Below are 14075 nucleotides of genomic sequence, written 5' to 3' on the forward strand. Positions count from 1 at the left end.
CCCAAGATCACACAGCAGACAAGTGGCAAAGCCGGGATTAGAACCCATGTCCTTTGACTCCCAGGCCCATGCTCTTTCCCCTAAGCCAATCATTCATTCATTCATTCATTCATTCAATCGTATTTATTTAGCACTTACTGAGTGCAGAGCACTGTACTAAGCGCTTGGGAAGTACAAGTTGGCAACATATAGAGACGGTCCCTACCCAACAGTGGGCTCACAATCTAGAAGGGGGAGACAGACAACAAAACAAAACATATTAACAAAATAAAATAAATAGAATAAATATGCACAAATAAAATAGAGTAATAAATGCATACAAACATATGCATATATACAGGTGCTGTGGGGAGGGGAAGGAGGTAAGGCGGGGAGGATGGAGAGGGGGAGGAGGGGGAGAGGAAGGAGGGGGCTCAGTCTGGGAAGGCCTCCTGGAGGAGGACAGCTCTCAGTAGGACCTTGAAGGGAGGAAGAGAGCTAGCTTGGCGGATGTGCGGAGGGAGGGCATTCCAGGCCAGGGGAATGATGTGGGCCGGGGGCCGACGGCGGGACATGCGAGAACGAGCCACGGTGAGGAGATTAGCGGCAGAGGAGTGGAGGGTGCGGACTGGGCTGTAGAAGGAATGAAGGGAGGTGAGGTAGGAGGGGGCAAGGTGATGGAGAGCCTTGAAGCCGAGGGTGAGTAGTTTTTGCCTGAAGCGTAGGTTGATTGGGAGACACTGGAGATCCCAGCGTTGGATGGGATGAGATTTCATAAGGATTTTGAAGATGGGGAGGGCAGAGGCCTGGTCGGGTTATCGATCAATAAATCAATAAATCGTATTTATTGAGTGTTTACTGAGTTCAGAGCACTGAACTACACACTTGGGACAGTAAACATAACAGAGTTGGTAGGCCCGATCCCTGCCCACAATAAGCTTGCAGTCTATGGGGGAGACAGATGTAAATATAAATAGATATATGATGGAAATGGACGTACGTGTTGTGGGACTGATAGAGGGCTGAATAAAAGGAGCAATTCCAAGCACAAGGGTAACACAGAAGCGAGTGGATTAAACGGGGAGGAAGTTCCTGACAGGAGCAATGGCAAGATCTAGGGTCTGGATGGCTTTTACAATCTCTGTGATCCGGGGCTCCCCTCCCTGCTCAGAGATCAGAAATGGTATTTGTTTAGTGCTTATGGTGTGTCGAACTCTCTTCTAAGTGCTGGAGTAGACACAAGTGAATTTGGTTGGATACAGTCCTTGTCCCACATGGGGCTCACCGTCTAAGTAGGAGGGAGAACAGAAGAACAGAGGCACAGAAAAGCGAAGTGAATTGCCCAAGGTCACACAGCAGACAAGTGGAGGAGCTGAAATTAAAACCCAGGTCCTCTGACACCCGGGCCCGTGATCTATACATGAGGCCATACTGCTTCTCACTCTCCAACTTTACTGACTTCATCCTTCACCCCACCTTCTCACCCAATTTATATGCTAGCTTGATCTTGCCATCTCTAATCAATGTACATGTTTCCTATTACTGTCTTCCATCCACGAAGAATCGGGGTTGCTATATTCCGGGTAGCAGTAACAAATTATAGGTGTAATCAATCAATTGGTCAGTCAATCAAAGGTGTTTATTGAGTGCCTTCTATGTGCAGAGCTCTGTACTAAATGTTCGGGAGAGTCCAGTACAACAGTTCAGTGAGGTGGGAGTGAGCTCTCAAAGTCATACAAGGTCTTGACCTTCATAGAGGGCCCTGGCCTTGCAGGTAGAGCCTGGGCCTGGGAGTCAGAGGACTTGGGTTCTAATCCCGGCTCTGCCACTCATCAGCTGTGTGACTTTGGGCAAGTCATTTAACTTCTCTGAGCCTCAGTGACCTTATCTGTAAAATGGGCATTAAGACTGTAAGCACCACGTGGGACAACCTGATTACCTTGTATGTACCCCAGTGCTCAGAACAGTGTTTGGCACATAGTAAGCACTTAAAAATATTATTATTATTGTTATTGTTATTATTTTCATCTCCTCCACTTGTCTGCTATGTGACCTTGGCCAATTCACTTCACTTTTCTGTGCCTCCGTAATACAACTACATCCCAGCTCCCACTCTTTAGTCCCTTGTGATAATAATGATTGCAGCATTTCCTAAGCACTTATTATGTACCAGGTACTTTATTAAGTGCTGGGGTGGATAGAAGCAACTGGGTTATACACAGTCCCTGTCTCACATAGGGCTCACAGTCTTAACCCCCATTTTACAGATAAGGTAACTGAGGCACTGAGAAGTGAAGTGACTTGCCCAAGATCTCACAGATGACACGTGGCAGAGTCAGGATTAGAATCCAGGTCCTTGTGACTCCCATGCTCGTGCTCTATCCTTTAGGTAGTGCTGTCCTTCAAGCCAACCTACTGACTATCCTTTGCCTTCTTATTTTCCACTACTGGTATCTTGCTCACAGTTTCTAATCCCGTCACTACCACGTACCTGCTGTGTGACCTTGGACAAGTCACTTAACGTCTTTGTGAACCAGTTCTCTCATCTGCAAAAATGGGGATTCGATTGCTCTTCTTGCTCCTACTCTGAGCCCTATTTGGGATCTGATTATCTTGTTATCTGAATATCTGATTATTCCAGTGCTTATTTCAGTGCTTAGCACATAGTAAACGCTTAACGAATACCACAGGTATTATTACAAGCCCTCCTTTTCCTCCCAGACTAAGCCCCCCTTTTCCTCAACTCCTCCTTCCCTTCACATCGCCCCATCTCTCTCACTTTGCTCTTCCCCCCCGCCCCACAGCACCTATGTATATATATATATATATATATATATATATATATATGTATACATATACATGCCAATTCTATTTATTTACATTAATGTCTGTTTACTTGTTTTGTTATGTATATATCAAAAATTACATTAATTTCTATTGGTGACTGTTTACTTGTTTTTTTGTCTGTTTCCCCCCTTCTAGACTGTGAGCCCACTGTGGGCAGGGATTGTCTCTGTTGCTCAATTATACTTTCCAAGAGCTCAGTACAGTGCTCTGCACAGAGTAAAAGCTCAATAAATACAATTGAATGAATGAATGAATTTCCTGTTCAGAGTCTTGTACCACCTATGAACGTGAGTACTCACAAACCCCCTTCGCATTTATGTAAATACTGCATATACCTTATTATTTCTACCGTAAAATATCCCCCTTTCCTTCTTCCTTTTGTCTGTAGTTTATTCTGGTGTCGTTGTCCCCTGTTAGATTGTAAGTTTCTTAAAGGCAGGAATTGTTCGCTAACTCTTTATATTCATTCATTCATTCATTATTCAATCGTATTTATTGAGCGCTTACTGTGTGCAGAGCACTGTATTATGCGCTTCGGAAGTACAAGTTGGCAACATATAGAGACGGTCCCTACCCAACAGTGGGCTAACAGTCTAGAAGGTGGAGACAGAGAACAAAACATATTAACAAAATAAAATAAGTAGAATAAATATATACAAGCAAAATAAATAAATAGAGTAATAAATACGTACAAACATATATACATACGCCCTCTCCTCTCTACCCAGTCTTGATGATCAGATTACTGCTCTCAACTCTACCCTTTCTACTCAGCTAGACTCAGTCGCTCCCCTTTCCCTTCGCCGCTCTCGCACCACTAACCCACAGCCCTGGATCACTGCCACTGTCCGCCTCCTTCGCTCTTATGCTCGACCTGCCGAACGCTGCTGGCGAAAGTCTAAACACCATGCCAACCTCGTTCACTTCCAGTTTATCCTTTGCTGCCTTAACTCAGCCCTCTCCTCTGCCAGACAAAACTATTTCTCCTCCCTTATTGACACCCATGCCCATCACCCCGGCCAGCTCTTCCGTACACTCAACTCCCTTCTCAGGCCCCCGGTTCCTCCCCCTCCTCCTTCCCTCACCCCCAACGATCTGGCCTCCTACTTCATTAACAAAATTAAATCCATCAGGTCCGACCTCCCCAAAGTCTCTTCCCCCCTTTCTCCATCCCCCCGGCTCTCAACACTCTCTGCTACTCTCCCATCCTTCCCAGCAGTATCCTCAGAGGAGCTCTTCTCCCTCCTCTCAAGTGCTACTCCGGCCACCTGTGCTACTGACCCCATTCCCCCTCATCTCATGAAATCTCTCGCTCCATCCCTTCTCCCCTCCTTAACTTCTATCTTCAACCGCTCACTCTCCACTGGTTCCTTCCCCTCTGCCTTCAAACATGCCCATGTCTCTCCCATCCTAAAAAAACCCTCTCTTGACCCCATCTCACCTTCTAGTTATCGCCCCATATCCCTCCTACCATTCCTTTTCAAACTCCTTGAACGAGTTGTCTACACTCGCTGCCTAGAATTCCTCAATAACAACTCTCTCCTCGACACCCTCCAGTCTGGCTTCCGTCCCCTACATTCCACGGAAACTGCCCTCTCAAAGGTCACCAATGACCTCCTGCTTGCCAAATCCAACGGCTCCTACTCTGTCCTACTCCTCCTCGACCTCTCAGCTGCCTTTGACACTGTGGACCACCCCCTTCTTCTCAACACGCTATCTGACCTTGGCTTCACAGACTCCGTCCTCTCCTGGTTCTCCTCTTACCTCTCTGGTCGTTCTTTCTCAGTCTCTTTTGCAGGCTCCTCCTCCCCCTCCCATTCTCTCACTGTGGGGGTTCCCCAAGGTTCAGTGCTTGTTCCCCTTCTGTTCTCGATCTACACGCACTCCCTTGGTGACCTCATTCGCTCCCACGGCTTCAACTGTCACCTCTACGCTGATGACACCCAGATCTACATCTCTGCCCCTGCTCTCTCCCCCTCTCTCCAGGCTCGCATCTCCTCCTGCCTTCAGGACATCTCCATCTGGATGTCTGCCCGCCAACTAAAGCTCAACATGTCGAAGACTGAACTCCTTGTCTTCCCTCCCAAACCTTGCCCTCTCCCTGACTTTCCCATCTCTGTTGACGGCACTACCATCCTTCCCGTCTCACAAGCCCGCAACCTTGGTGTCATCCTCGACTCCGCTCTCTCATTCACCCCTCACATCCAAGCCGTCACCAAAACCTGCCGGTCTCAGCTCCGCAACATTTCCAAGATCCGCCCTTTCCTCTCCATCCAAACTGCTACCCTGCTCATTCAAGCTCTCATCCTATCCCGTCTGGACTACCGCACCAGCCTTCTCTCTGATCTCCCATCCTCGTGTCTCTCTCCACTTCAATCCATACTTCATGCTGCTGCCCGGATTATCTTTGTCCAGAAACGCTCTGGGCATATCACTCCCCTCCTCAAAAATCTCCGGTGGCTACCAATCAATCTGCGCATCAGGCAGAAACTCCTCACCCTGGACTTCAAGGCTGTCCATCACCTCGCCCCCTCCTACCTCACCTCCCTTCTCTCCTTCTACAGCCCAGTCCGCACCCTCCGCTCCTCCACCGCTGATCTCCTCACCGTACCTCGCTCTCGCCTGTCCCGCCATCGACCCCCGGCCCACGTCATCCCCCGGGCCTGGAATGCCCTCCCTCTGCCCATCCGCCAAGCTAGCTCTCTTCCTCCCTTCAAGGCCCTGCTGAGAGCTCACCTCCTCCAGGAGGCCTTCCCAGACTGAGCCCCTTCCTTCCTCTCCCCCTCGTCCCCCTCTCCATCCCCGCCATCTTACCTCCTTCCCTTCCCCACAGCACCTGTATATATGTATATATGTTTGTACATATTTTTTTACTCTATTGATTTATTTATTTATTTTGTTTGTACATATCTATTCTATTTATTTTATTTTGTTAGTATGTTTGGTTTTGTTCTCTGTCTCCCCCTTTTAGACTGTGAGCCCGCTGTTGGGTAGGGACTGTCTCTATATGTTGCCAATTTGTACTTCCCAAGCGCTTAGTACAGTGCTCTGCACATAGTAAGCGTTCAATAAATACGATTGATGATGATGATGATGATGATACATATATACAGGTGCTGTGGGGAAGGGAATCAATCAATCGTATTTATTGAGCGCTTACTGTGTGCAGAGAACTGTATTGGGAAATACAAGCTGGCAACATATAGAGACAGTCCCTACCCAACCGTGGGTTCACAGTCTAAAAGGAGGTAAGGCCGGGGGTATGGAGAAGGGGAGGAGGGGGAGAGGAAGGAGGGAGATCAGTCTGGGAAGGCCTCCTGGAGGAGGACAGCTCTCAGTAGGGCCTTGAAAGGAGGAAGAGAGCTAGCTTGGCGGATGTGGGGAGAGAGGGCATTCCAGGCCAGGGGGATGACGTGGGCCGCGGGTCGACGGTGGGACAGGCGAGTACGAGGCACGGTGAGGAAACTAGCGGCAGAGGAGCGGGGGGTGCGGGATGGGCTGTAGACGGAGAGAAGGGAGGTGAGGTAGGAGGGGGCGAGGTGATGGAGAGCCTTGAAGCCGAGTGTGAGGAGTTTCTGTGTGATGCGTAGGTTGATTGGTAGCCACTTGAGATTTTTGAGGAGATATTTTGAGGAGATTTTTTATATTCTCCCAAGTGCTTAGAATAGTGCTGCATATAGTCCGATAGTCTGAGTCTCATAAATACCATTGATTGGTTGTTCATGCCTGCAAATTCCATTGTTCTATTCAAATCACATACTACAGTGCTCAGGCTCAGATGGTTCACAATACGTGCTCATGAGTGGTAGACATGGAAAGTGTCTATCTGCTCTGTTACACTGTCCTCTCCAAAGCGCTTAGTACAGTGCTCTGCACATGGTAATCACTCAGCGAATATGATTATTTGAGGGATTAATTGATTCCCTTGGAAAAATTTGGGTAACATCTTAGGTACAAGGATCAGGTCTCTAACCGATACTGGGATCATTCAAGTAAGGTTATGACTGTTTTCACCCCAAAATGGAAGCCATTCCCTCCAAGGACCGCCCCCCCAAGGCGGCCTTCACATCCTGATTCCTCAGGCTGTAGATGAGGGGGTTCAAGGAGGGGGGCACCGTGGTGCAGAACACGGACACCAGCAAGTCCAGCGTCGAGGGGCAGCCTGACAGAGGCTTCAAGTAAGCACAGAAACAAGTCATGACAGAGTGACGACGCCGAGGTGAGGCAGGGAGATTTAGAAGGTTTTGGCCCGACCCTCAGCGGCCGGCGTCCTCAGCACGGCCCGGAAGCTGCACATGTACGAGATGACGATAGAGACGAAGCAGAGGAAAGCGACCGCCACCCCGGTAGTCACCCACACATTGATGGCGAGGTAGTACTCGGAGCAGGTGATATTCAAATGGGAGGGGGCATCACAGAGGACCTGGCGGACGACGTTGAGCCCACAGAAGAACAGAGAGAAGGTTGGAGCTGAAACCAAGATTCCACACATCCCCCTGCTAGGCCAGGAGGCGGCAGTCATCTTTACAGAGGCCCCTGGGTCCATGATGACACCATTGCCCAGGAGGCAGCAGATGGCCACGTAGCAGTCGTTGAAAAATTCCGAACCGCCAAGGTAGACCACCAGGAAGACCTGAGCGGCACCGCCCAAGACGGAGATGGAGTTGCGGTTGGTCAAGGAGTTGAGAACAGTTAGGGACGGTGACGGCGATGAGGCAGAGGTCGAGGATGTACAGATTCCTGAGGAAGAAGTGCATGGGGGTATTGGAGGTGCAGGTCGAGGGCGATGACGGAGACGATGAGGAGATTCCCCTCCAGGGCCTCCAGGTAAATCAGGAGAAACAACCTGGCTTGGACAAGCTGCAGCTCCCGGACCTTAGAGAAACCCAGCAGCAGGAATTCTGTCACCATGGAGATGTTGGCCACGTCCTATGATAGTCCTTTGGTCATCGCGTTTAAAGACGTGGGTTTTCATCCCTGGGTTCCAATCCCAGCTCCACCACTTGTCTGCTCGGTGACCTTGGACAGGTCACTTATCCTCTCGGTGTCTCAGTTCCCTCATCTGCAAAATAGGGATTAAGACTGTGAGCTCCACGTGATACGTAGACTGTGTCTAAACTGATTAGTTTGTATCGACCCCAGCGCTTAGTAAAGTTCCTGGTACATAGTAAGTGCTTAACCAAAACCATAAAAAACCTGATTCAGAGGAAGATGACAAAATTTAGAGAGAAATTTGTACAACAGGACAGTGACTCCGTCCCTGAATAAGCCTCCTCTGCTCACCTCGTCCAGCTTCCTTGTTTAGTTTAGAACAAAACGGAAACCCTTCCAGAGTTTATTGATGTTTAGTTCAGTCTACACATCAGCAGGGACTGTGGCTACACAGCCTCATGCCTTTCTCTTGTCATTTACACCCATTCCTCCTAGAATGTACTGGTTGTGTTCTCACAAAACTGTGTGTTAAGGAGAACCCTGCTGTAGCACTCGTCGCGTCCAACACCTCAGTTGTCACCATTAATGGTATTTATTGAACACTCCTTGTGCGCAGAGCATTATACTAAGCGCTTGAGAGAGTAGAGGCAGCATTTCTTTCTAAAACATATAAGGTATCCGGATAGGTTCACAGAGGTGGATAGTAATAGTAGTAATAATGATAATAAATTGTGGTGTTTGTTAAGCACTTACTATCTAGACTGTAAACTCATTATGGGAAGGGAACATGTCTGCTCCCAAGAGCTAAGAACTGTGCACTGAACATAGGAAGCACTTAATCTTGGAATGCCCTCCCTCCACACATTTGTCAAGCTAGTCTCTTCCTCCCTTCAAAGCCCTACTGAGAGCTCACCTCCTCCAGGAGGACTTCCCAGAATTAGCCCCATTTTTCCTCTCCTCCACCTCCTCCCCCACGCCCTACCTCCTTTCCCTCCCCACAGCACTTGTATAAATTTGTACAGGTTTATTACTCTATTGATTTTACTTTTATATACTTACTATTCTCCTTATTTTGTTAATGATGTGCATATTGCTTTAATTCTATTTGTTCTGATGATTTTGACTCCTGAAAACATGTTTTGTTTTCTTGTCTGTCTCCCCCTTCCAGACTGTGAGCCCGTTTTTGTGTAGGGACCGTCTCTATATGTTGCCGACTTGTACTTCCCAAGCGCTTAGTACAGTGCTCTGCACACAGTAAGCGCTCAATAAATACGATTGATTGAATGAATGAATGAATAAATACCACTAATTGATAGGCTGATATGTGCCGAGCACTGAAGTAAGTGCTTTTGTATATATACTATAGGCTAATAGGACCCTTCCCCTGTTCCACATGGGGAGGGAATTCTAAAGTTCCCAATTTCTCTGAAAGTGTTCTATCAATCAATCAAACAATCAATGGTATTTACTGAGCATTTACTGTGTGCAGAGCACTGTACTACATGTTTGGAATCAATTAATTAATGGTATTTACTGAGTGCTTGTTACATGCAGAACACTGTACTAGATTCTTGGGAGAGTACAACATAACCGAGTTGATAAACACGTCCCCTGCCCACAAAGATATTATAGCTTAGAGGGGGAGGCAGACATTAATATAAATAAATAAATTACATTTATAGACGTAAGTGCTGTGGGGCTGAAGGGGAGTGGGGGGTGGGGTGAATACCAACTGTTCAAAGGGTACAGATCCAATTGCAAGCTCTAGCCAAAACCCATCAGAGCGAGGCAGAACGGATTATAGCTACAATATGTTATCCTCAAATTCTGTCTCTACCTGCCAGCTTCAATGTGGCTGAACTTTGCTCTTTCCACTGTGGAGAATTAGATAAGGTTAAATGCTATGTATCAACCACGGCTCTGCCACTTGTCTGCTGGGTGACCTTCACTTTTCTGTGCCCCAATTACCTCATCTGTAAAATGGGGATTAAAACTGTGAGTTCCTTGTGGAATATGTTCTCTATTCAACCTGACTAAGCTTGTGTATATAATACCTGGCACATGGTAAGTGCTTAGCAAATACCACAAAAAAGCACTGTACTAGGCGCTTTTGTTTTGTACTTTCTCAGATGATAATAATTGTATTTGTTAAGCGCTTAATATGTGCCTGGCACTGTAATGTAATTAATGTAATGTAATGTAAGGTACTCTGCACTCAATAAATGTTCAATAAATGCTACTGACTGATAGATCGATCAATTGGGTGAACTCACACGAAGGAACCTGATAAAGTTCAGCTCAGATCTCCTCTTATCTCAGACTCCTAATTCAATTCCCTCTTCCCTGCCCCTCACCTTGCCCCTGTTCCTCTCCACGGTCACCGGGCCTGTCCTGGGCAGGAGAGCATCGACCTCTGCTGAGAGAGAGGCTCACCCTATCTCGTCGATTCTGGACGCGGGTGGCTGTGACAGAGAGGTCTGGGTGAGGGGTCGGAGCTGTCAGTATCCTCTCTACCCCTCTAGGCTCTCCGGAAGGTGGCGCCGTCCCCTCAGACGACGGCCGGGTTATTTCCTGGGGTATTCCCCGAGAGAGGACGGTTCCAGGGCTCCGCTGAGACAGCTGACTGTCCAGAAATCTCGGAAGGCTGGGATCCTGGGCCCTCTGTGGTCCCGACCCCTACAACCTAAATAACTGCCCAGTATCATGTGGTTTCCACCCTGGAACTCCTTCCTAGAACAACCTCAACAGACTCATCATTCTCTTTCCATGAGTAATAATAGCTTTCTGTTTCAACTCTAGGGATTGGAGATATATCGTGGTAGGGAGAATAAGCACCCTAGCCCATTTGGTGAGTCATGTTTGAATCCAATATTCAGAATGATTGGGCAAAAAAAAAACCAGAAAATGACCCCAAGAACTCATCCCAGTTTTTACACTGAATGGCTGTGTGTCATAGGCACCTGTAACATTTTTGAAAGATTTAAGCTCCTTTTGTGCAAAGAATGTATCTTGGCCTTCTGTTGTACTTCAATTTGAAAGATTTGTGATTCATTGTATGTTCGATTGAATTAATACTTAAATATTGAAGTAAATTCTACAATAATATTAGCAACAGTAAGAGTAGGAGGAGAAATCATAATGGTATTTGTTGAATGACAACTGAGAGCATTAAGTGGTTGGAAAAATTCAACCCGTACCCCTGATCCTGGATTCTGGGGAAGACTTGAGGATAAACATTAAGTTTAAAACACCCTTCTGCAATTTTCTTAAATGGTATTTGTTACTAAATACCAGGCACTATATTACCCACTGGGATAGATACAAGCTAATCAGGTTGGAAACATGGGGCCCACAGTATTAATCCCCATTTACAGATGAGGGAACTGAGGCCCATAGAAATGAAGTGACTTCCCCAAGGTCACACAGAAGACAAGTGGCAGAGCCAGGATTAGAACCCAGGTCTTTCTGACTCCAAGGACCGTGATCTACCCTCTGCTGATGGTGAATAAAGGGGGTGAATCCAAGAGCTGGGATCCAACCCCAGGCATGGGAACTAGATTTAAGTGCCAATCAAGAACGACTGGATTAAAAACTCTTCTACCAAACTAGTCAAAACCACTGATAATAGGCAACGTGCAGCCAGGTTTCTAACGACATATTTCTCAGATCTCTGCAGGATGATCAAGTACATATAGAGTCAATCAAGTCAGTCAATAGAGTCTAGGGTCAGAGCGTGAAATTTTCTATCTTTGGAGAAAAGACTCCCTACCAGAACCCACCCCATGGCCATCTTCACCTCTCTGTTCCTCAAGCTCTAAATGAGGGGGTTTACGGCGGGGGGCACCACGGTGTAGAACACGGACGCGAGCAGCTCCAGCTGGAAGGAGGAGTTGGAAGTTGGTTTTAAGTGGGAGAAGGCGGCCGTGGTGAAAAAAAAAATGGTAACGACGATGAAATGGGACAGACAGGTGGAGAAGGCTTTGGCCCGGCTCTCAGCGCCCGGCATCCTCAGCACGGCCCGGAAGATGCTCACGTACGAGAAAATGATGAGAATGAAGCAGACTACGCCGAATGCTACCCCGGCGGTGACGCTCACGTTGACGGCAACGTGGTCCTCGGAGCAGGTTATCTTCAGCAGGGAGGGGACATCACAGAAAAACTGCTGGACGATGTTAGACCCACAGAAGCACAGGGATAAGGTCGAAGCTGAAAAAAAGACTCCAACCCGGCCCCACTGAGCCATGAGGCGGCGGCCACCTTCCCACAGGCCCCTACAGCCATGACGACCTCGTAGCTCAGGGAAAAAAACAGATGGTGGAGTATCGGTCGTAGGACGTGGCCGTGAGGACGGACAATTCCGAGACAGCAACCTAGACCACAGAAGAGATTTGGATGGCACAGTTCAATAGGGAGACGGATCTCTTGTTGGTCAGGGAGTTGTGGTTGGAGTTGGGGACAGTGACAGAGATGAGACAGAGGTCGAGGACGGACAGGTTCCTGACGTAGAAGTACATGGGGGTTTGGAGGTGCCGGTGGAGGGCAGTGATGGCGATGATGAGGAGATTCCCCGTCAGAGCTGCCAGGTAAACCAGGAAGAACAGCGCAGCGTGAACCAGCTGCAGCTCCCGGACCTCCGAGAATCCCAGCAGGAGGAATGCCTTCACCATGGAGACGTTGCTCATTGGAAGTTGACGATGACTCCCTGCACAGGACTAAGATCTCGATGAGATGAATAAATCAACAGGAGTTATTCCTGTGAGTCTAAGGAAGGAGAAACCTATGGTATATTGGAAGAGAGTTATCAATTAGAAAATGACCTAGAAACTTGGTAAAAGACTTCCACTTACTAGGGGGGAATTCAAGGGGTATTGACCATCCTCAGGAGGATTGAGGGGGGTCATCTACCTTCCTACTGGTCCCACCTCCAACTTCATTAACCATCTTGACCGTTTTCTCTCCTTCCTTCTCTCCCTTTCCATGCCCACTCTGATCCTCGGAGACTTCAACATCCACATGCATGTACCCGGTGACTCCTCTGCCGTCCGCCTTCTATCTCTCCTTGACTCCGCCAACCTCCTGATTCACCCCACCTCGCCCACTCACCAACCTGGTCACACACTCTACCTCATCGTCTCCTACCATTGCACTATTTCCACCCTTACCAGCTCTGAGATCCCTCTCTCTGATCACAACCTTCTAACCTGCCTCCTCTCTCACACTCCTCAACCCTGTTAATCTATAAAACTCCCCGACAGAGACCTCCACTCTCTCGACCCCATCCTTCTCTCTCAGGGCATCACAACCCATCTAGCCTCTCTATCCTCTCTACCCATTCTTGTTGACCAGATTACTGCTCTCAACCCCACCCTTTTCTACTCAACTCAACTCGTTCGCTCCCCTTTCCCTTCCTTGCTCTAGCACCACTCACACACAACTTTAGATCACTGCCACTGTCTGCCTTCTTCGCAATTATGCCCTAGATGCTGAACGCTACTTTCGAAACTATAAACATCAGGCCAATCTTGTTCACTTTAAATTTACCCATTCCTGCTTTAACTCTGCCCTCTCCTCTGACAAAGAAAACTATATTTCTTCCCTTATTGACACACATGCCCTTCACCCCCGTCAGTTGTTCCGGACATTTAACACCCTCCTCAGGACCCCTGTTCCTCCTCCTTCTCCAACGCTTACCCCACAACAATCTGGCCACCTACCTCACTAGGGAAATTAACACTATCAGGTCTGAGATCCCCAAAGTCACCCCTCCCCTTCTCCGCTCTCCCCAGCCGGCTCCAACCCCCCTCCTCAACTTTCCCATCCTTCCCAGCAGTATCTCCTGATGAGATCTCCTACCTCCTCACGAAAGCCACCCCATTCACCTGTGCTTTGGACCCCATTCCCTCTCATTTTATAAAACCTCTCATCCTTTCCCTCCTCCTCTCCTTAACTTCCATCTCAGTGGCTCACTCTTCAATGGTTTCTTCCCCTCTGACTTCACATATGCTCACGTCACCCCATCCTAAAAAAACCCTCCTTTGTCCCCACTGCCCCTCCTATCTCCCTCCTACCCTTCCTTTCCAAATTCCTAGAACGAGTAGTCTACACGTGGTGCTTCGAATTCCTCAACTCCTACTCTCTCCTAGACCTCCTCCCAACTGACCTCTGTCCCCCTCCACTCCACCCAAACCGCCCTCTCAAAGGTTAGGAATGGCCTTCTTGCCAGATCCAATGTCTCCTACTCTATCCTAATCCTCCTCAACCTCTCAGCTGCCTTTAACAGTGTCGACCATCCCTTTCTCCTCATGACGTTATCCAAT

The 14075-nt window shown here is 48.1% G+C and overlaps 1 protein-coding gene across 1 annotated transcript in view; it reads right to left on the reverse strand.

Annotated features, from left to right (window-relative positions):
* Positions 1–6836: 6836 nt before the first annotated feature.
* LOC119921258 overlaps positions 6837–14075 on the reverse strand; it is a 104137-nt gene continuing 96898 nt past the window's right edge. The window contains 7 exon segments of the mRNA XM_038741580.1: positions 6837–6988; positions 7081–7459; positions 7582–7701; positions 10192–10329; positions 11591–11635; positions 11774–11832; positions 12068–12128. Coding sequence (XP_038597508.1) covers positions 6837–6988; positions 7081–7459; positions 7582–7701; positions 10192–10329; positions 11591–11635; positions 11774–11832; positions 12068–12128 — 954 coding nt within the window.

Source organism: Tachyglossus aculeatus (assembly GCF_015852505.1).
Source record: "Tachyglossus aculeatus isolate mTacAcu1 chromosome 12 unlocalized genomic scaffold, mTacAcu1.pri SUPER_6_unloc_2, whole genome shotgun sequence".
Taxonomy (NCBI): domain Eukaryota; kingdom Metazoa; phylum Chordata; class Mammalia; order Monotremata; family Tachyglossidae; genus Tachyglossus; species Tachyglossus aculeatus.